We start from the raw sequence: 22,588 nt of genomic DNA, 5'->3' as shown, positions 1-22,588 counted from the left end.
AATTTTGTTATGGCTATCGTCAACGGTGCACTAATATAGGCATTCATCAGACAACAGCGGCTTGAAACAGTTCAAGAAGATACAATAACGGGATCCTTTAATTTCCCAACAACTGTATCGCCATGCTCCTGGAAATGGCTTTGCTTTTCCCTTACGCGAATATCCGAAATAATTATTTCGCTGCTCAATCTATTTACAGAGATTACCTGTGTCACTTGTTGAATTTTTCACCCTGATTTACAATTTTCGTGATAAGCCCTGTGAGTTTGTACTTAGTTCCTGCGGTACTTCCAGCCCAATCATGACCAAAATCAATACAGGCTGCTCTCTACAGCCATCGGTAGACCGTATAGATGTGTTCAAAATGGACTTCCGTCAAATGTTACACCTGGGGGGCCTGGTGGCAGTTTAAGTGCGCTGATTTACAGGACGACCAAATAAGCTAACTAGCTGACACTCCTGACCCGTTCGTCTTCGCCAGCTGCCTCTACATAAAGGGCGCAATGCATATCGCAGCTAAGAAGAGAGCCACCAAAAACGAAACATCATCGCCATTGCTGAACCAAGAAGAACGGTGTGAGGGTTCCACTTTGATCGGATACTCGAAGCGAAGTTAGAGCTTCTTTCTAAAGCACTGGAGGATGCGAACATTATCAATACAGCGACCAGGGAGAAAGTTAATAAAAAACTTTCTTCACTGAACGAGAACCTCGCGCTTTCCATCCCTGGCATGCTGGCTGCGAGGAAAGTCATCCAGCTCTCTGGCGCAGCAATAAAGACCGCAACGGCGTTTCTAGTGGACAGGCACTTAAGGGAGAGCAGAATGATAATCTGGGGGTTATTCTATGGAAGAATTACGACAACAAAGCCGGCACAGTCACTCCTTGGTGGTGTCCTCGCTAAGCCTGATCAATCGCTTCACGCAGAATTGTTACACCATAAGAGAGGCAAGCGAACACTTGGGCTTCTAGAAACCCCTTCATCACGATCTGCGGCGCGGAAGATCTTGAAGCACGCTATCAGCATTCGAGAGGCCTACACAATGATCAGGCGTCTGAGAATCGCTCAATCGCTTCACGCAGAATTGTTACACCATAAGAGAGGCAAGCGAACACTTGGGCTTCTAGAAACCCCTTCATCACGATCTGCGGCGCGGAAGATCTTGAAGCACGCTATCAGCATTCGAGAGGCCTACACAATGATCAGGCGTCTATCTGAGAATCGCTCTCTAGAGGCGCGAAAACTGGGCCACAGCAGTTTTGGGGTAGAGGCGCGAAAGAGACTCCCGCTTGGCGCAAGTCCAGCCGACCCAGGTCTCATGACCAAACCGATTGTAGTCATAGACCCTTGTGCTCTCGAAAGCATGTCGACACAGCCGGCTGCGTCTCCGGGTAGCAGCTTCTTTTCAATCACCACAGACCCCTCGTCCACCAAAGACAGCGATGCCGTGGTGGAGGCAAGCCTCAAGTGGAAGCAGTGCTCAAAATACTTAGGGCTACCAGCGCTTCTTTCCGTAACAGATGACGAAGGTCCAGCAGTTGACTCCTCACCAAAGTCACAGCTTTTGAACTGGAGTGAGTCGGATTTGAGGGGACAAGCAGCGAAGCCCACTGACAAATCAACCGCATGCGTTGACCTCAAAATTAAGGAATGCTGCGACAACCGTACAACCTCTGAAAACGTGAAACTGCCAATCCCCAGCTCCACTCCGTCAAAAATGGCCTCTTTGCTCGTAAACGTTGTCGCCACGCAAGACCATGCTAGCCAAAGCCACAAGTGTGACCACAGCGAACAGGAAAATCCGCCGTACCTCCAGTTGGTCGCGCTGATCGCCCAGGGATCGAGTGTTCACACAAACACGAAAGAAAGGCGACTGCAACCAAACAAGCCACATAAGACTCGCCAAATAAGAAAGCCCCTGGTTGGCTTCCAGATGCAGTCCTCTGCGAGGACGAGCCTCATTGGACTGCCACATAAAATTATTTCTTGGTGGCGCCACCCTGCGCCCAGGACCTCACCTTTCCGGTGAAACCGCGCCAAAACGCCCAAGAAACCAGAAGGACTACCGTTTGTCCCAAATCTATGGATTTCGGTTCTAGAGGTGGCGTTAAAAGAGCCGCAAGTGGAAATGGTCGAAGTTCCCGCCCACGAGGAAGAAACTTCGTCCCCCAGCGCTAAAAGGCTTGATCGAACCGGCTCTCACGGGGCAAAAAACCCTGCAAATTAAAGACATCTTCAGAAACCACCAAGACAGGAGACAGATGATTATACCCCATAGGCCCCTTTGGAACATTGGACGCAAACTAGACGCACTACCATGAAGATTGCTTACCTCCCTGGTCACTCAACACCCTGCCCATCACCCTCGGAAGCAGCAGAGACAGTGTTAGAATGCTTATCCACAAAGTGCCTCAGCTTTTCAACAAACGTCGCGATATCACACAGTCAGCTCGCCTTGAACAACCGTCCATAAACGCAATCATAGAGACCTCGCTCTGATGCGGAGATCTCGATAGACGGTTACTCTGCTTATCGGGCTGACTCAAAACGCGGGAGGGCTGGTGGGGTTGCTTTATAATTGCATAGGGCCCTTCCCATCCTGGTTATCCTCTCTGATACCACTCATGCACAGTTTTGTGATGCACTGTGGATCCAAATCCCGCTGCGCGGGTCCGATTAACTCCCCTAACGTAGCCCCTTGAGTCCCTCGGAAAATGGCCAAACGAACCCTGGAGCAACTCTCCTCTAGCGACCATTTCACTAATCTCATGCTAGTAGTGACTTCAACCCTCAAAAAGCTTCCTGGATGGAGCTCTAGCGCGTCGGATTAGGCGGGCTTTTTGCAGCGGCGCTGATAGAAGTCATTCAAAAGAGCGCTTGGACTCGGCACGTAGCTGCACCCACCAGATGCCACGAAGGCCAAATATAAACGTCCAGAATTTTGTCATCACTAACGAAAGACATATCGTTGATCAGGTAATGATCAACACTCCAGGGGAACATGGCGACCTGTATGCTGACCTTTCGTTTCATCTGCTATGGGGCGGAAATCCCGGACACAAAACGTGGTTTCAAGACTTCTGGCGCGCAGATTTCTCAGCAATGCGCGCCTTTTTTGACAAGTTAAACTGCGGCCAGCTTCAGCGAAGCACTTATATGGGACAGTTGTCCAGAAAGTTCAAGAGACTGACGAGATATTCGTTTCAAAAAACCAGCAGGCCGTCTGCTTAGCCGCAGGCTGCGTAAAAGGATTCGGCGTCTTCCGGAAAAGAGGTCCAAAATTTTTCAAAGAGATGATCACATGGGACACAGAAGAACGGCTGGCATTTCGTAAAATGCGGAAGTGCTGTTAGTCAGAAGTTCACAAATGGAACATACAAAAAGGCCACCATTCTGGGATTCTCACGGGAATGCAGAAATGCACTGTTCGAATACATGAGGCGTCGCCGCAGAAACAAACTATTCGCGTTCCCCCCTTAGGGACAGGAACGGAGAACCGACGAATGACACAAAAGTGGTATCTGAGGTTTACAGAGAACACTGCGCGCCTATACTCAGCTCAAGCGTATTCGTCACATCCACTCTTGTCAAGGCGTAAACATGAACAGCCTCTAATCGATTTTGTCCTCACGGTGGAGGACATTCGTCAACTCTTGCACCAGATCACCCCATTCTGCGCGTTGGGGCCCGATGAGGTCCATCCAAGGATCCTGAAAAAAACGATCTCCACACTGGCAAATCATCTACACCAGTGTTCCGTCAGCCGCTTGACGAAGGCGGCCTTCCCTCTGCTTGGAAGGAAGCGATTGCCGCGCCAATCTACAAGACTGGTGACCGACTATCGCCTGTCAGCTCTAGGCCCATAAGCCTTACTAACGTGCCTTGCATGGTGGTGGAACGCATTCTGAAGTGAGCTATACTAGATCACCTTACTTCCAGCAACCTGATATCTCCAGTTCAACAGGGATTTCTCCCTAACCGCTCTCGCGTGACAAACGTGCTCGTGTTTATGGACAGCTTAACCCAACCCAAGGACGAAGGACTCATATCGGATGCCACCTTTTTTGACTTCTCAAAAGCATTTGATAGAGCCCCACACGTCCCGCTGCTCCACAAACTCGAATCTTACGGGATTCAAGGGAAAATCCTTCGCTGGATCAGGGCGTTCCTATCAGATGGATCATTCCGAGTGAAAATAGATTCGACCTACTCTTCTCCAGCGCCGGTCTCCATTGGAGTTCCTCAAGGCTCCGTCCTGGGACCACTCCTGCTTCTGATCTACGTCCACGACCTCCCAGATGTTCTTGTGAGTCCATGTATACTTTTTGCGGACGACTTGAAATCCTGGGGTACCAATGCCAGTGCCCTCCAAATGGATGTAGACGCTACCAAGCGGGAGACTCAGAGGAGACTCAGAGAACGTCTTTGTTATGCATGGTGAGAAAGTACCAGAAAACATCATGAGGATAGATGCCAAAAAGGATTTGGGCTTCTGGGTCTCCTCAAACTTGTCCTTCTCACTGCACCATGAGAAATCGGCTCGAAAGGCATTGGCCATTTTGCGGATGATCCGACGCACTTTCTCCCGTATTACTCGCATGGACTTCCAGATACTCTATGGGGCCTACGTCAGACCGCTCCTGGAATACGACAACCAAGCTGTCTACTCAGGACGCACGAAAGATGTCACCCTCATTGAGCGTGTCCAGCGAGCCGCTACGAGAATGGTTGCCGGCCTCAAGCCCGTGGACTACGAAACGCGTCTCGCGGTGCTTAGCCTGTCCCCTGATGTATCGTTGTCTCCGAGGGGAACTAATTTTTGCTTATGCAATGTTTGAACAAAGCTTGTCGAACAGGATTTTCACCGTTGACTCAGCAAACACATGGCGGGGACATGGCAAGATTTTCAAGCTCAGGGCACACACATTCATTAGACAAAACGTTTTTTCATTTCGGGTAGTAGCTGCGTGGAACGACCTGCCTCCGACGGTTGTCCAAGCTCCTTCCAGAATCCAGTTGAAAGCACTGTTAGACACTTATTAATGCGAATCCTCGCGCTGGTGCGCATACTGCCCCGCGCTGAGAACATAAGGAGCAGTGCTACACCCTTTTTTCACTCGGGCCTTCCAGGTGACAGAGAGCCACTGAACGACAAAAGCAAAACTGATCCGAGAAACTTGGGCAAAAGCCTCAATCCTGCGTATCGATCCAAAAAACTTTTTATGTTCACAAACGTTCGGGGCATCTCTTTATGTGTAACTGTGTTACGCGGAACATACCAATCGGCCGGGTCAAATGAGCCCTAGAAATCAGGAAATACTAAAACCGCGGATCTTTTGTATTTATGACATTGTTTTAGCCTCTGACGGATTGTGCAAGCCTTAAAATCTGTCAAATCTTTCTTCACCATCTGCGCCACTTTCGCATCTCCCATCGATGACGATGCGAAAGACTTCACGGCTGATAAATCTCACTTTACCTGCATGCTCTCTTCCCAAATACATTCAAACCATATGCTGAGTGGCATGAGCCGCCTTCTGCAGTAGAGAAGATAGAAAACTAAAATGAGGGCTGCCTTTGTCGGACGCCTGTACCGATAATCTGAGCTTGCGCTGGCTGTAGCAAATATACCTAATGATTCTCTGATTAATTCAAAAATTCACTGATAGCAGAGCGACAAATGCCAGGAGAGACTTACCAAATTAAAGTGGTATAACGCCTCAGACAACTCTTTCTGTGAAGTCTCCGCGGTATCCTTAAGGCAGTAACTTTGCCATTCCAAGGTCACTTTAACGCACAAAAACTCAACACCACAACTCACGTTTTTGTCTAGCCACTTGTCTTTGTACTCTCCCCAGCTACCTTAGTTGCACAGAGTTAAGCTAATGAACGTCCGTCACGATCACTTATGCTTACACCCGCTTGAACCGACCACACGCCTATTATCTACACCTGAATATCGGTCATGGTTTTTTAAATGTAGCAGTGTTGCCCCACTTGAGCTGTTTAAATTGTGGCCGCCTCCGGCTGCCTGCTAATAGGGCCACAGTCTCATTATCACCGAAGCGCCCTCCATCAGATGTTTTGAAACTTTTCGGCTCCCTGGTGTAGGCACGGCCTTCTTATTACCAGGTTTTAATGGCGAAAAATGAACTACCGCGCAATGTAAATGGATAAAAGAACAATCTTGATCCATGCTCATCCTAATGTGCCACGATTTTTTGGCCAGTTTTAACTACATTGAAAACCCGAACTGACGGGCCCGCGGGTATCATGCCCAGTCTAATGCCCTGTCCATAGCTCACCCTATCCTAATATTTCCAGGCCGAGCATTGCACTCGCCCACATGACCGTCCAAATCCATTGAATTTGTGCCAGAAGTCCGAAGCACTGGCTAACTTACTATATGCCTGCTCTACCCATAAACCTACTAACTCATTCACAGTGAACATAAGAGGTCAGCATACCGGTGAAGATAAAATTCTGTCGTACACGCTTTACATGACGTGTGCTTACCATCACATTTAAAGAAAATAAACTTCCTAGCTGTAGCGGATTTCATAGCTTTGTTTGGGGGGGGGGGCGTCTGCCACAACCCTAGTAGACTTTTTTAAATGGGTCATGAATGGCTGCTCCATTTTGAGTCCGCGCGGATATTGAGGGCGCAGTTATTAGTCACTTCTAGTTCGGCAAAAAACATGAAAAAATTAGCTTCTCTACAAAATTTATCAGTGTCTTCATGTAAGCATCGTGTGGAGCAATTGGCAGCCAGTGTAACATGAATTTCTTGCCCACTGTGGAGCTCGAGTACGTTTAAACAACTTTCAACAAAACTGATCCCACGTGGAGGTATTTTTAGGTTTCATATGAGCATCACAAATGTTAAGAATTAATGTTAAAGATTCTCTCACTTAAATAACCGTTTCAGTGAAATTTGGGGCGTGTATCAAATGCCCGGCAGAATAGCATGTGGTCTATGTGAGAAATTTGGGAAATTTTGTGGAAAATGGTTTTTTACTTGTTTTCTCCCGCACTGGATTTGAAAACACTTTGAAAGAGCACAAACTATAATTTATTCGTCTTTGTTGGTGCAAACTCAAATTGGAGTAGATAGTAACGAATAATATAGTGAAGGGAGTTTGTTCGCCAACGTTACGCCACTAAATCTGGGGTACACATTGGCGATGAATATCGCTCACCACTGGTAGCTCCAAAGCTGTTGAAGTTTTTGCGAGCAAATTGCTAAGATCCGTGAACAGATCAACGGCCCTCTGATCTGGAACAAACTTGAGTTCACCTGTTGATCGTTGGTGAGTTATAATTGTTCGGACGTGTCTATGCAGACAACCCGATTTTGCCTGTATGCGGTCAGATGACATTACGTAACTTTTACGCTGACAGCTCTTTATTGTCGATTCATTCTAGATAAAGAGCTATGGATTCAACAGCGTACATGAATTGAAACACAAATGAACTGAAGGTGTCATCTGTCATGGACTAGCTGAACAGATAACCAGTAACTTTTATCCTTGCATTGCTTCGGGATTGCACTCGAACACAGTGTCGAGTGGTTTTAATTGAAAGTGTACTAGTCTGAGTCACGGGAGGCTGTATGCCACGCGCTGATCCATGGTGCCATTGGATATGCAACATTGCAGCCAAGGTATCTGGCTTAACAACTACATATCTCTGGTAAACAGTGGGATTGCGCCTCTGGATTTTGTTAGACGTCGGCGGCATTTGCCCCGGATGTCCACTAATCACGATCTTTTACAGCACTGAATTATATCAGGCAGTAGATTTAGTTCCATATTCACCAAAATATCCTTGCTGCTTATAAATGTTTCGACAACAAACGCATTTTCTTGTGTCGCAAGGGTCACCGCTTGCAAATTTTTCAATTGCACTGCAGTACCGACTCCAATGAACTGTTTCACGCATGTTCTTTTCTCAAAATCACTATGACAAGTTTTGCAGTGACTGATTCCTTGCAATTGGAATTTTTCATCAAAATACTTAGCGGGATTGCAATATGCATCTCTTCGGATGTTTGAGTAGGCATCTTCTGAGTACATCGACACAGTTTTCGTACGCTATGCTCGCATTGTTGCTAGATGTGCCAATTGCAGAGTGCCTGTTATCGCTGCGATTAAAAGCCATCTGCATGCGCTGTAAGACGGCACAATATCAGTTCTATTTTTAGCATTTATATTTAACATTCCCTAATGGTTGTGGGACATTCACTGATCACGGGCGAAACATATCTGATAGTTGCGCTGCTCCAAAAACACGAATATTGCGAATTTGTGGTTGACCATTTACCGGTTGGCAGGTGAGTGGCCACCAACGAGCTTTCCTGTCAACGAATTATGCGGTACCTTCGTTAAGAATAAAGCAGTACTGCAGCTGAAAAGCCATCGGTGACTTAGAAGTCACGAAATTAAGATTAAGATATTAAGATAGTCTAATTGGAAACTTATTTCAAAGGACAAAAATGCGACCATTTTGGCAGCAAACCTGTTTAATTCTTCAGTGAAGCGAAAATCGATGAGCGACACAATCAAACTAAATTTACTGCCGACAATTTCGCACTAAGAAGCCACACTATTCCGGTCGCTGTCAGAATCAAAGAACATTGATTCCAACACACAATATGTTCTCCGCGGTAAGATATCCCTTCAGAATTTACCTACCAAACATCGGTACATTTTGTTAACCTCACTTCCCTGGTGACGACGTTATCGGCAGCGATAGACCCCTCGTGCGCGGTTTTGCAAAGAGCGGACAATTCACATCGCTGTGTATGTTCAGACAAGTAATCCAGAAATAGGACTGTATGGTGAAAAGCTCCTCACTGTGGGTACATTGTTTATTCCGAGTGGGTGCGGGCAATGTGGCTCTCGGTTGTGGAATTCGGCTTTTATTTTCGTGTAATATCACATGAGAACATGTTAGTCCCAACTATCGTTATTGTAAACGAAATCGCAGTCCGGCAGAAACGTGTAAAATTTGAGAGTCTCCAAAGACAAACCGTACAAAGAGACGGATTATAATTATTCACAGTCATCCGCAGATGTGAGACATACCTACCCCATGTTCGTCAGGCTACTGGCTACGTAGTGCTCACAAACGGGACCATTTATGCACAAACAGGGCAGACTAACTTCGAAAGTACTAGAGAAGGCCGTTTTAAAAAAAAATGAACGGCCGTCCTGGATAACATACCCACTGTTCAAAGTACCCTAGGTAAGTACTTCAAAGAGTGTAGCGGCAGCTGCTACTTGATATTGTGACAGTAGGGAATTGACAGATGATGTCTTGTATTTTCCTAGCTTAAAAAAACCGTTCAACTGTAGCTCCATTTCGGTGCCTACCCGCCATGCAACCAGAGGAAGCACGAAGCTGAAATACCAGTAGGGAATTGACAGATGATGTCTTGTATTTTCCTAGCTTAAAAAAACCGTTCAACTGTAGCTCCATTTCGGTGCCTACCCGCCATGCAACCAGAGGAAGCACGAAGGCTGAGATACTGTCAGGTTGCCCAAGCCTAGACACGGAAAGTCGAGAGGCAGAGGTCCTGTTCGAATCACGGATCTTGCGGTCCGTATATTCACGCTATAACCACTGAGCCATCTCACCCCCTGTAAGAAAAATATATATCCACTATTAAGATGCATCCCAACAAGAGGATCCTAAGGTTGGTTTTTATGATCCAATGGTCGACGACAGAACTATCAGGATCACCTTATCAGTTGATACGCCTAGTTTCCAGCCCAGTAAACCCAGTGCGTGGTCAGTACAAATGCCATTAATGTGTTTGCCAAGTATTATCCTATTTTTCGTAGTTCGCATCTAGGAGTTTTCTGGTCAATTATATCATATGTAGCATACCAGTTTCTCACATGTTCGTTCTGGGGCCAGGGCTTCCGGAAGTAATACACGTTTTTGCTTATCTACAAGTAAATGTTTGAGCCACTATAAAAATTGGAATCTCCTGGTATGAAAATATCAGTATTGTTGTCCTTTGAATGCTGGCACTTTAAGGTGGTATCCAGGATAACGTGAGATGTGTAAGGGACGCCGCAGTTTAATTTAATACATCGGAAGCGAAGTGGTCGTCTACCTGATAGGACGGATACCTGTCTCGCCAGATACAGAAACTGACGAAGCCTAGCATATGGGGCTTCTTGCATTCTCTGGGGGAGTCCACTCCTCGAAGAAGGGGTCATTCTCGATAGACCGTCGTCCTATTGATGGTGAAGCCAAGACCTCACGAATCTAGTCGGTACATACCAGAACTTTTCTTGGGCTTGTGTTGTGAAAACAGCGGAAACTTGGTGATCGTGCTGCACTTGTTTAGGAAACGTTGCTGATTTGGCCTGTGAAAAAAAAGCTCAAACAAGACACTTTGTTGATAGGACTCACGCGGAAAGACAAATGTCAAATAATGAGTGATGCTGCCTCAAGCTGTGAAGCCACCAACAATAAGGTATGACGGCTAGTGAGAATGGATGATTTATATGCAAGACCGCTGGTTTGCTTGCCGTAACTGCGAAAGACATGTCCCCGGTATAAACCAAACCGTTACTTTTGGCAGCAAAGTGCAAGAGGATTAAATTTATATGACGCAAGGTTGTTAGATTCTAGGTACGTATGACCACTCGAAGGTTGCACGTCTGATTCTACCATCAATACGATGGGTAAATGTGACGATATACCTGCCCTGGGGTCGAAATTGCGCCGCCTTTCCTGAAAGAGACCATTGTGAATCAAGTTTCATGAGCATTTTGAGGGGAAATGTGATGCTATCGTCGATCGGACCAAGATGTAACTATCGTGTTGTTTGGAAATGGATTACACAGAACTCGGACATCGAGACACGGAGTTAGCAGTTGCCTCTTTGGGTAGGGCACATCAAAGAGATGGTGTAGCTAAACAATACTGAGCTCTTTTACAAGAGTAACTGCGTTAGACGCATTGGCGATCCTCACAAAGAACTACCTGAGGTGATAAATTCATGTCAGCCAGATATTTTTGGTAGAAAGGGGCCTTGTACCCCATTATGACCATTTAGACGGGTGAACCTCAAAGATGGTAGACTTCTGGTCCCAAAGTGGAAATCCCCGTATTCATCGACTGTGCCTGGTACCGATTGTCACGTTAAACGATTGGTATTGCAAAAATCTTTGATTTGCTATCTCCCCACATTCATGTTGATCAAAAGCTGGACTGGATGAGCTGACGCACAACACATATTTTTTCACTTCAAAGTGATCAGAAGTTTTGTCATTTAAATACAATCTCGTGGTGATCTACATCGTCCCGAGTTCATATCAATTTAGTTGGGCAGAAAAGATGTATTTCATCAGCAAGGACTCAGAAAATGCGAACTGACGACAGATACACAATTTAACTTCGTTGCGCTAGTATCTCAGTTACAGGTACGGAGATATGTGAAACAAAGATCTCCGGAAAAGGGGCCTTTCGCCACAGATTCACAAGCGCCGTTTCGTAAGCTCGAGCACAAATAGAATTTCGCCATTTCGGCACAGGATTCGAGTGATACACTTCGTCCTACCCACCGCCACAGCCACGAAGAAACATTCCCACTGGACAGACATCTTGTTGTCTCTCTCAGAGATGTACCACTCTCACTTTTTCCATTGACTAAGACTGATTTGATTTTATGTGAAATTTCCATGATAATCTGGTAAGGCATGCAGATGACGCACTAAATCGAGTGCCACAAAAAGGAGCAATATGTTGAAATATTGGTAGCCCGGGTGAGTATATCGATTGTTGATCAGGTAGCTGTTGATTTGTTCGCCGAGCTTGGCACTTGGCTTGGAAACGTTTCGTCACCATACGAGGAGACGTCATCAGTGCGCAGTCCGGTGGGACCCACCCAACTGCTCACTGATAGTGTCTCCTCGTATGGTGACGAAACGTTTCCAAGCCAAGTGCCAAGCTCGCCGAACAGATCAATCGCTAAAAAAGGAGCAAGTTACTTCATACTTGTCTTATAGTCACATATGCACCCCATTCGCGGTTCTCCGAAATGTTCCACACATGATTATCCGAATGGAAACTAACCATGGCTCATAGGCTTCAGTGAGTTCGAATTTACATGTTATCACTTGACAGTCGAAATCAATGTTTACTGCTGCTAGCGGAATGAAGTCTCAATAAGGACCTTCATGAGACCGTCAAACAAACTAGTTATGAAAACCAGATTCTACGTCGAACAGAATCAGGGTCAGCTGGTAACAGAAATTTATCATACAATAAATGGGGAATACAATTGGGTAAATCCATCCGGTTTTACGCAGGGGGACAAAAATGCAATATACAAGAGCGTAATCGCAGAATGGTGGCCTTAAAAGTTAAAGGTCCGGTAAACTCTAGCTTTGAAAACTAGCTTCTGCTTCGGCGTCTATCACGTTCTTGTCTCTCGCGGGCACGTTTCAAATCTCGCTCGAACGAACTTTCTCGTCCGCGTGGGGAATTTGACCGTCGACGTTCATGAGATCGAGAGCGGGATCTGCGTCCATGATGCCGATGACGTTCACGATCACTGAAAAGAGGGAGATATTTAGACATGTAGAAACGTCTATACCATCATTCGAAGAAATTGTGAGGAGCTGCAAACGGCAATGAACCAATGCAAATGAGCCATGAACTTTAAGAATCCTGATAGAGGGTGAACCAGCTCAGATGAAGAAAACACGGCTAACAAATACAATACATTGAAACTGCTCCTTCTGTAATGAATTGATAGTAAATACACTCAAAAATAATGAACACATGTTTCGATCAATGGTTGTTTATCGATTTAGGGGAATCCATTTTGTATTTGTCGGATTCCTATAACTGCACGAAGAGTCTCAATCGAACTTACAACCCCGAGGTGTGATCTTGACACTATTATAGCTGGAAACAAGAGAACTATGGGAGAATTAAACGCTCTATTCACAGTAGAAACGTTTGGTGTATGACGTACACTTCAATTTGCCGAAGAAAAGAAAAAAGAAGCTAAACACAAGCATCGTATGCCAAATCAGACAGATGATTACCTTTGTTGTTCGGCAAATCTCACCTAGTCCTGCACCTGTAAGATGGAATCGGTATGCTCACATTATTGAAGAACCCGATGATACAATCTCGATATGAATTCCTTGATTCGACCATTGTGCAGCCTTGATCAATGTAATCGCCAAAAGGAAACATTATGTGAATATCATATTTGAATTTGATGGTACCAGAGGACGGTCAAGTCCATTTTGGTTAGGGGACTGGTGGGATACAGGTCATCAAAGGAAAAAAATCGAAATGAACGCAAGTTGTTTATCTTTATCCCTTCCTCGAAGAGCAGTGTGTTCCCTCAGTTTATGGAAACTGGCTTCAAGTAATCGAAACACTGGTCTAAGTAATACCGAAAGGCTGTATCTGACACACTGTTCCGATCAGCCATCATTTCGATGCACACTCAATGCTATTTCAAGGATGTATACGGTGCGAACTGGTGGTGAATAGGTTCGATATGGAACAGAGGTCTAACCGTCGAGCCCATTTATATGGAACAGAGTAGAATAGAAATAGAAAGAAAGATATTGATCACACAGGGTTTTTACGTTATACGTAAGAGACATTCATAGGAAAGGTTTAAAAATGAGAAAAAAATGTACACACGAGACCCTTACACCAACCATGAATGGAAAACACTCGAACTTTTAAATATGATAAGGACACACAAATAGTTGAAGCGGGAAGTTGGGATCTCTTCGAGGAGAAAGAATAGTACGTGACAAAATGATTCATTACTCCCTGATTCGGTCATAATCTGCCTGAAAAGTGCTCCGATGACCCCGGAATTAAAAACGTTCGTGAACACCGACCAACGGCAAAACTGGCTTTAGAATCAATCTTCATCACTAGTTCGTAAGAATCATTTCGGTGCCTAGCTGCCACACCACCTGAAGGAAGTATGAGGGCATAGATAACGCCAGTTTGCCAAAGCATAGACGTAAGCATACGTCTACGCTTTGGCAAGCTGGCGTTATCTATGCCCTCATACTTCCTTCAGGTGGTGTGGCAGCTAGGCACCAAAATGTTGAGGCTGCATTCGGACCACGGACCTCCGAACAGTAAGCTAGTGTCTTAATCACTGAGCTCTATGGACTTCTTACAACAGGCTAGAAGCTCAGATGTCGTTGTGATCGCTGGGAACAAGAACGCGCATGTTAGTAGGTTTGGTTGTGTGTTCGTCTGTAAACAGACAAGGGTCACGTGGACAGCGGAGTGTCCACTTCAGCCATGTGCTGACTACAGATTGCCCGTTTGCATCACCAACTTTTGGAACAACGGAAATCAGTTTTTCCAAAAATTCACGAGGCAGCTTTGACTGAAAAACCTTGTGTGATGTTGATAACAACGTCCTTTTGAGTGAATGCCGATGTGTTGGATTACCTAGTATAAGGTTAGCCTGGAATCCGACAATGGCTACCTTCGGTGCATAGAAGGCAATTGGTGGATGTTGGGGGGATCTACTCTAATGTATAGCATCAGTTTTTTCTAACAATTATGCTTTTGGATTTCACGTATTATATATAAAATGGGGAGTGATGGTGCCGTAGACTATGCGCTTAAGAGTGGTGAGCCGAACTTTAACGAACCACTGGCCCACAAAAAGTACAGAAATTCCCTTACGAGTGGAGCGTGTGTTTTACTCAGTCGACATTCACACTTCAGTGCGGTTATCACGCGAAGCACAAGTTTCCAATGGTATGTACATCACCGAGTTCCCATATCTCATGAGACTATCAAAGTCGAATTTCGTCCATGACGGTGTGCTACTATGAGTAGCACACTATGAATAGCATGCGCCTTTTGAAGAGGTCTATTTTGGAGGAAACACTGTAGCACTTATGCTCAAAATAACATTTGCGGGCCTCAACTATTTGGAAAGTAAACCTGTGTGTAATTACATCAGTCATGTGTACACTTCATGTCTGGATGTAAAAAAGCGCAAACCATCCTGGTCTTTGTTGGGATGGAATATTGCTCCTGGGGACCGGTTAGAGTTAGTCTTTGTTTGAGGTAAATTTGGGAGTGAGTAGCTTCTAAAAACATATTGACTTCAAACGAAATCCTATGGGTGTCTGAATGGAATGCACCTACGTAGGAGTGGCTTCTCGGGGTGGGCTTATCTGAGGGACAACTGGCTACGGAGTAGCTCACCCGCTTTGGTAACTGATCCCTACTAGTCACTCGTTTCTTCGAGGATAATACTGCTTGTTTTGGTAAGGAATCCTCACATAATAAAGAAACAGATCCTCAAAGTGACGGCTACGATGCAGTAGTTTTAGTTTGTTACGACCCTAAAATATGATTTCAATATGTACAGAAGGAATACCCATTAGAATGCCTGCGTAATATGAGAAGATTCTGGAATCTGTAATGGAGATTTCGTCCTGTAGATGAAGCCAATCTATGCTGAACGTCCGGGAAACACTGTACAGTTGTTTCATCCTTATTGGGAATCATCAGTAATGAACATCTCAAGAAACTCCAGGGAGTTCGAACACTTGATCGCATAGATTGGTTTGACTTACAAAATGAAGTGCCCGTTAAAAATTCTAAAATGTCCTCAGACTACCAACAATCTACAAGTAGATCAGAGGAGTGAAAATTCCATCTGAGATACCGCTACTCGAGGAGCCAATCAACTTACGTAACCGGGTGAGGTAGGTCCCGTGAATGCGTGGCGCTATACGTTGTTCAGTGCGAGCTAATCACATTGATCAGCTGATCAGTGTTAGGCTATGGCCAAAAGATCGCAGGTTCGGAATTCCCGGAGTTTCGTGAGATGTGCAGTGCTGATGACTCCCGACAAGGATGAAACAGCTGCACAATGCTTCTCGCTTTTCAGCATAGAATGCGAACTGACTCTGTCTTCGGTACAGATAGTCTCCTGGGGGCACTTTCCAGCCTAGAACATTTAGGTTATTCCTTGTAGTCGGTCTTTGTTCGATAGGGCTAATGAATGCACACGTGTCTCAAAAGTGAAAGTAATTCAGTGGATTGTATTCAAAACGCCGTACTATCCTTTTGCTCTGTAATTTAAAAATCAGTGCCAGAGCAAATAACCCTAGATAGTCTGGTAAAATGGTCAGAAATGCAACCCATTATCTTGTAACCACATTGTGGGGTAGTTTTAAAAGTGCTATCTACAAGAAGGAATTATGACCTACCTGTGTTTGCTTTTGTGAGAATGTCCATGCTTCTTATGGTTACTCGTGTCCATCTCACGAACACTTTGACTGATAACCTTATGAGCCGTGGGAGCTATTGGACCTTGCAGCGTTGGAGCTGGACCATGAGCACGCAACTTCTCCTCGAGCTTTTTCTGCACGGGAACGGGAATACGAGGGAACAGTGTTCCAAACCAGTCTAACTTGGTGAGCCAATGCTGGATCATTGAGCCGATAGTCATCATACTCCCACCACCGGCTTTGACGTCTATTTCCTTTAAATGGAAAATTGAGAGGGAAATTGTTAGGCAAAGAACTCTTCCAGGTACGAACAAAGCAACCGCCTAAACTCTTACGCGCATCCGAACAGCGATTGAATTTCGCGCGAAACCACGTTGCCGTCCCAGTGGGATTGTTCAGAACGAAAAGAAGGGTGAGTAATCGGACTGGCTTACCTCTGTATCATCCAGATACGGTGCGTACCACCACCAAAAGTCCTCTGGAGGTAAACAATATCTAAGAAGGATAAATAGCCGAAAGAACAGAAGCACCTTATGTACATGAAACCGAGGGCACGGATGTAGGGGGAATCAGGATGGTCTAGTAAGCCTTTCAATTGTTTTCGAGTGAGTTTGAGCGTGAAGAGCTTATACAGGAGGCAGAAGGCTGTGGACACAATTCCTCCAGCACCAACTCCGCGGACTCCTCCGCACATACCGGACTGTCCACCAACTCTACGGCTACCCCGTTCCCATGGTTCCAAATGTTCGACCTGGAAAATCAACCAAAAACAACCAATCACACCATACTTTGTAATATATTTCGTCAATCACTTCGTGATATGTCCTCAATTCGATCAGGTTAGCTTTGAAGTAGGGGGACTGTACGATATTGGTGTACACCATAGTGTTGAGATTCATGGTTTGTTGGTTACCCCACAGTTTCAGTGTATTTCCTCGAGGGGCTTGATCTTCTCCTTCCTCGACCATGGCGAGAATACCCGAATCTTGGTTTATAAAAGGCACGGCCATGGTTGAATTTAACACAGTCGAGTTCTGAATGCGATCAAGTTAAGCTAAAGGGAGAAGAACACAATAGTAAGAGTATTCGTGGAATCAGATAAACCTAGTTCCGGATTCCAAGCAGAGGCGAGTGCAAAAATTCTGACTGGACTGACACAAAGACAAACCGAAAGCGGGCTCGCCAATAACTGAAATTGTTGCGACTAGATTTCTGAGCTTTGACATAAGCAACTGCTTTAGATTTTTTCACTCGGCTGACCACCGATCCTTCCTTGATACAACCAGGTGTCTCCCAGGGGATCATTTGGATTGCCCAGCTATATTATGTATACATATATATGTATGTATATGATAAATTTCTTACTTAAAATCTCATTCACCACTTATGATGGGCTCGTGCTTTGCAGCGGGTTCGCTAATTGCACCTGTTCCATGACGTGTTTTTACTAAGGAATCAGACAGAACCAGAATCAAAAGATGTATGGCTGAAGTTATAAGCAAGTCATCTAGTTCAATTTCAGAAACCTCATATGTGAATAGTTGGGGTGCACCCGCATTTATCAGACACATACAGTTATTTTTCTACCCAAAATGTATAGGTGTGGTTGCGTATAACACACTCGAGAGTCCATTCCAAGGTTGATGCCATGCACGATGATATGTAAACACTACCATAATGCGACCAAATACGCTTACATTTTCTCGAAGTGCTAGACAAGGATTAATATGCAGATGAGGGTGTCCTAGTTCGAGATGATGCTCTAATGCGTTTATACGAGTGGTTCCCAATAGTGTAGGCAACTGGTTCTTCTCCTCAGGGACATAAAGGTTCTCCGAATTAACTCCCTACCCTTCCACTCTCTCTTTCCATACGTTAACAAGGTTATCTTCCACCAACGTTGTATGGCAGTTGAAAACCCATACTTATGCTTGTGTTCGCTCTTCGTATTCAAAGATGAGGACAACGTTGCCTGTGTACCGCGAACCGACAAGTTTCTCACCAGTAACGAATTGAACACCCGTATATTAGACATTCCGGCGATCGCCTCGTGATTCCATCCACGACGGAAGTGAACAAGACGGGAAGAGAGCAAGCATCCAAGCTAGATGTCATGACTTTTGTCTGCTTATTATTATACTTACCCCATATACTGGTATTGAGCCTTTGCCTGTACATTTCAGTTCCTTCATGCCTCTTTTTAGGCAAGTGAAACGTTGTTTATCCTCGATAACTCAGTCTCTCTTCTAACTCGTTCTCGAACACATTCTAAACGTCTCATTAGACACCTTTTGTGAAGAAGCTCGTAGACAAGTCAACAGACATGGTCATCAGCATCAGTAAAAAGATAAGTACTTGCTGTACAGTGGTTATAGCTGCCCAATTTACATTTACCGATAATCTGGGGAGGTGGGGTAAATGGCCGCGCATCGTAAGCGGTAGCTGATCTAATTGATGCGTAAATACAGGGTTGTCAGTGGACATTTAGTTGGCATGAGTGCAAGGAGGAGGGGAGCTATGCACTGCGGTCAAATGCTTGGATGAACTAGAGCCATTAAGGAAGCGACTGGTCCATGTCTGATAATGTCTATAGTCATTGATGTGGCCCGTCCAGGGAGACGTTAAGACCAGCGCAGCTGAGTTTGCAGGTAATGGGTTTCATACTCCGCTGCCAAGTGGAGTGACCTCCCCTTGTTGTTTGCACCGTGTTTGTGCGAAAAGAGCGCTTCGAGGAAGTCGATCGAATGGCATACGGAGCACGTGAACGAGCCACCGCAACCTATGAAGTGTAGTTAATTCACCTATCGTGGGCGAGTTATTTCTTCTGAAAACTGTTCGATGTACTTCAGCATTACTGAACCGGTTTCCTCACTGAACTCAGAAAAAGCTCCAAAGATGCTGACGTTTAAACGAGGAAAGTCTTTTCATGTCCACGGCGCGCAGCGATCAGGCTTCTGACCCGTATAATATGTAGCGCACAGCAGCATTGTAAACTCGACACTTGACACTTGTACACTCGACACTTGTCACACCTACACCACAGGTGATGCAGGTTCACAGAAGCGGCTCTGGCCTTCCTAATCCGGACGAAAATATTACCTTTCGCTGCCCAGATAAACAAATTTGTCCACTAGATCAGTGGGCTAATCGCGAGGGTATGAGCCCTTCGAGTCTTGCAGCAGCACTTTACACTTTGCAGTTGTGAACCGTATGAGGGAGAATCAGTCAGGTTATTTAATATTGTTTGCGTTACGACGGTGTCAGATCCAAGAAGAGCTATGTCTTCTGCATACTCGATATCTGTGAGCGGACGCCCCGGGAGCACTTTGACCCCACAAGCACTAGAGGGTAGTAATGAGTCATCAATAAAAGCAGCACTGACGGAGTTGACGAGGAGGGGTGATGCGGTGACCTCAGACAACAGCTTCCCATAGACCTTCTCATTCAGCCGTTCAGCTGTAGCACCCTAACGGTGCCTAGCTGCCATGCCACCCGAAAGAGGCACGAGGCCTGGGATACTGCCAGGTTGCCCAAGCCTAGACAGGGGAAGTCGATAGGAAGAGGTCGGGTTCGAACTACGGACCTCCTGGTCAATAAATTCGCGCTCTAATTACTTGGGCCATCTCGCCCCAGTCAACCTTTGGAGGATAAGACCAGGAGCACCATTGGTGCCACAGCCACCACAGTGGTTTTCACAAAGCACAGCGGCAAGATAGCTCAGTGGTTAGGGCGCGAACTTACTGACCGGAACGTCCGTGGTTCGACTACTGCATCTTGACTGCCTCTGTAAAAGCTTGGGTAACCTGGCAGTATCTAAGCCTTTATGCTCCCTTCAAATGGCATGACAGCTAGACACCGAGAGGGTGTTACAGCTAAACGACTGTTTACAGAGCGCCCACGTATCTCTGCCTGTTCCATTCTGCAGGCACTTTTCCTTTACTCCATTTCGCACCAATGAGCTTTGCTGGATGAGTCGCCAGGAATCCCCCGCCTTCTGTGAACAGGGGTGGATACAGACCATCCGGTCCTGGTGCCTTCGCACGTTTCAGTATGAATATTTCGTAATTTGTCTTCTAACGGGCGATTAAGGTTTGCATTTCATTCGCCCGTATGCACTATTTCCAGACTGTGTTGCAGGAGGCCAGCTAAATCGCTGATCGAAGTGTTCGACCCATCTTTCCAGTCGACGTTTTTGCGAGTGAATTAACGAGCCATTTGTTTCACTTATTGTTTCACTGTCCGTTGCTTTCCTAGGACCAATAACTCGTATCAGTTGATACAGGGCACCGCTATTTTCGTTAGCAGAAGCCATTTTCCAGAGCCTTCTATATCGGTTCTTCCACGAGCTAACGCTGTCACCTTGATGTTCGTTAGGGTTGTGTGATGAAATGATTCTGCGGGCTAGACTGGCTCAAATTCAGCTCCACATGGCCAAAGGGGAGCAGTCAGACCAAGCGCAGCGAGACTTCGTACTAAAAAAAAATCGTTCAGCTGTAGCACCCTTCCGGTGCCTAACTGCCATGCCACCCGAAGGTTGCACGAGGGCTGGGATATGGTCAGGTTGCCCAGGCCTAGACAGGGGAAGTCGAGAGGCAGAGGGCGGGTTCGAACCGCGGGCTTCGTACTACGAATAATCGTGCTACGAAGCGGTCTGGGGAGTACAATCGTACTGTTCTCTGCGATAGTAGTGTGAAGCCGGCAAGGTGTTCCCCGCAAGCGACCAGCATGTCCATATTCACGGAAGCAGCGATGCTGCGTTTCCCCGAGGAAGGACGGGCTAGAAAAGGTCGGCCCTAAAAACCGCACAATCCGATTGCTAAACGGTTGACCATGATCACCGGTGCATTATTCAATATGGTCGAAATACTTTTAAAACCAAGGAGTCTGGTGCTGCTCAAAAGGAACCTACTGTGTACAGCCGCATCAAAAGTGAGACAGTAATGCCTAACTCCCTGCTCCCTCGGACAAGTTCAACCCCCTGCAGCCCAGCAAGTTAGACTTTTGAATCAGAGGCTAGAAGCGGGGTCCCAGAATAAAACCGTACACCCTCACACTACCTGGTGGGTCAGACTTTTGAGTCAAAGGCTCAAGATGCAAGGCCTCAAATGAACCCCCTTCGAGGGGATGGGCAATCGGCAAGTATCATTTGCCCACACAGCTCTTTGTCTCTCCCCAACCCCTTCCTACCACACGAGAAAACGTTGCTGACCGATGACCCTTATGAACACCGCCGCCTATTAACAACAATAGCTCACTCAGCTCAGTTATTTGGGACTTTCTCCTGATTAGACGCAAATGGGCCAGACAGACACTAGCCGAGAAAGACACTGTCGTTCGCGAGCGCAGCAGGTGAAAGTTCATCGTGGAGGCGAGATGGCTCAAGTGGTTAGCGCGCGAATTTACTGACCGGAAAGTTCGCGCGAATTTACTGACCTCTGCCTCTCGACTTCCCCTGTCTAGGCTTGGGCAACTTGACAGTATCCCAGCCCTCGTGCTTCCCTCGGGTTGCATGGCAGCTAGGCGTCGAAAGGGCACTACAGCTGAACGATTATTATCCTTATTACTATTATTATTAAGTTCACCGTGACCACGGGTACAATAAGCTTCAAAAATAGAAATACACTAAAGTACTGGTCCTGAAGAGGGCATCGTGTCCATAGCCTATGTTTGTCAAAGACTGAAAGTACGGATTGGAAGTAGTACGTGGCCAGCCAGATTCTGCCAAACAGACCAAACGTACCTCTTTGTTGGATATCCGACAGCCAGTCATCCTTAGTAACTTCACTCACAAGAGGCTTCCGACAACCTGTTGAACGAATCAAATCGGAGAATCTGAAGAGTTCAGGCAATTTTCGCTTCTTCCGTTTTATCAGGCTTTCGGACCCACCAGGCTTCCCAGGCTGCACAGACACAGTTTCAATTAGCGTCGGACGATGAGCGAGGTTGAGTTGTGGGTGCGACCAGGAGTCTGTCGCTGGACGTTCAGCAAAGCAACGGTCCTATCAGATATACAATGCTTGAATGATGTTGGTTAGTTGTACCCATACGGAAATCGCAGCACTGAGCAAAGTCTTCGACATCTATCTTAGTGATTGTTGTCATCCAAAATTAGACCAACACACATGTGGTGGAGGAGCCGGTTCCGATAGGTTTGCTTGATTTCTGGGTTCAAGAGCTTTTCGAAGTCTACGCGAGGTGTGCGCGTTTTGCGTGTACCTAGAGAGCCCGACCTAAAGCTGCCACCTTGACGTGGTGGTCGGGCTTCAGTGCTGCAATGATCCCGCGGGCTACACTGGCTGGAACTTCGTTCCACAAGG

At 46.0% G+C, this 22,588-nt stretch overlaps 2 protein-coding genes across 2 annotated transcripts in view; both read right to left on the bottom strand.

Moving 5' to 3' along the window:
- Positions 1-12,260: 12,260 nt before the first annotated feature.
- Positions 12,261-17,305, bottom strand: T265_03536 (hypothetical protein; the record flags this gene model as incomplete). Its single annotated transcript, XM_009168048.1, has 5 exons — positions 12,261-12,574; positions 16,251-16,525; positions 16,706-16,766; positions 16,802-17,022; positions 17,060-17,305. The coding sequence occupies 5 exons, from the start codon at positions 17,279-17,281 to the stop codon at positions 12,415-12,417; spliced, it is 939 nt and encodes a 312-aa protein (XP_009166312.1).
- Positions 17,306-22,356: 5,051 nt separating this feature from the next.
- T265_03535 (hypothetical protein) overlaps positions 22,357-22,588 on the bottom strand; it is a gene marked incomplete at both ends in the record, with an annotated part of 4,208 nt that continues 3,976 nt past the window's right edge. Inside the window, one exon of the mRNA XM_009168047.1 lies at positions 22,357-22,558. Within this exon, the coding sequence (XP_009166311.1) occupies positions 22,357-22,558 (202 nt within the window). The remainder of the gene's footprint in view (positions 22,559-22,588) is intronic.

The sequence above is a fragment of the Opisthorchis viverrini genome (assembly GCF_000715545.1).
Source record: "Opisthorchis viverrini unplaced genomic scaffold opera_v5_51, whole genome shotgun sequence".
Taxonomy (NCBI): domain Eukaryota; kingdom Metazoa; phylum Platyhelminthes; class Trematoda; order Opisthorchiida; family Opisthorchiidae; genus Opisthorchis; species Opisthorchis viverrini.
The sequence above is the reverse complement of the archived record's forward strand: the minus strand, read 5'-3'. Positions and strand labels throughout refer to the sequence as shown.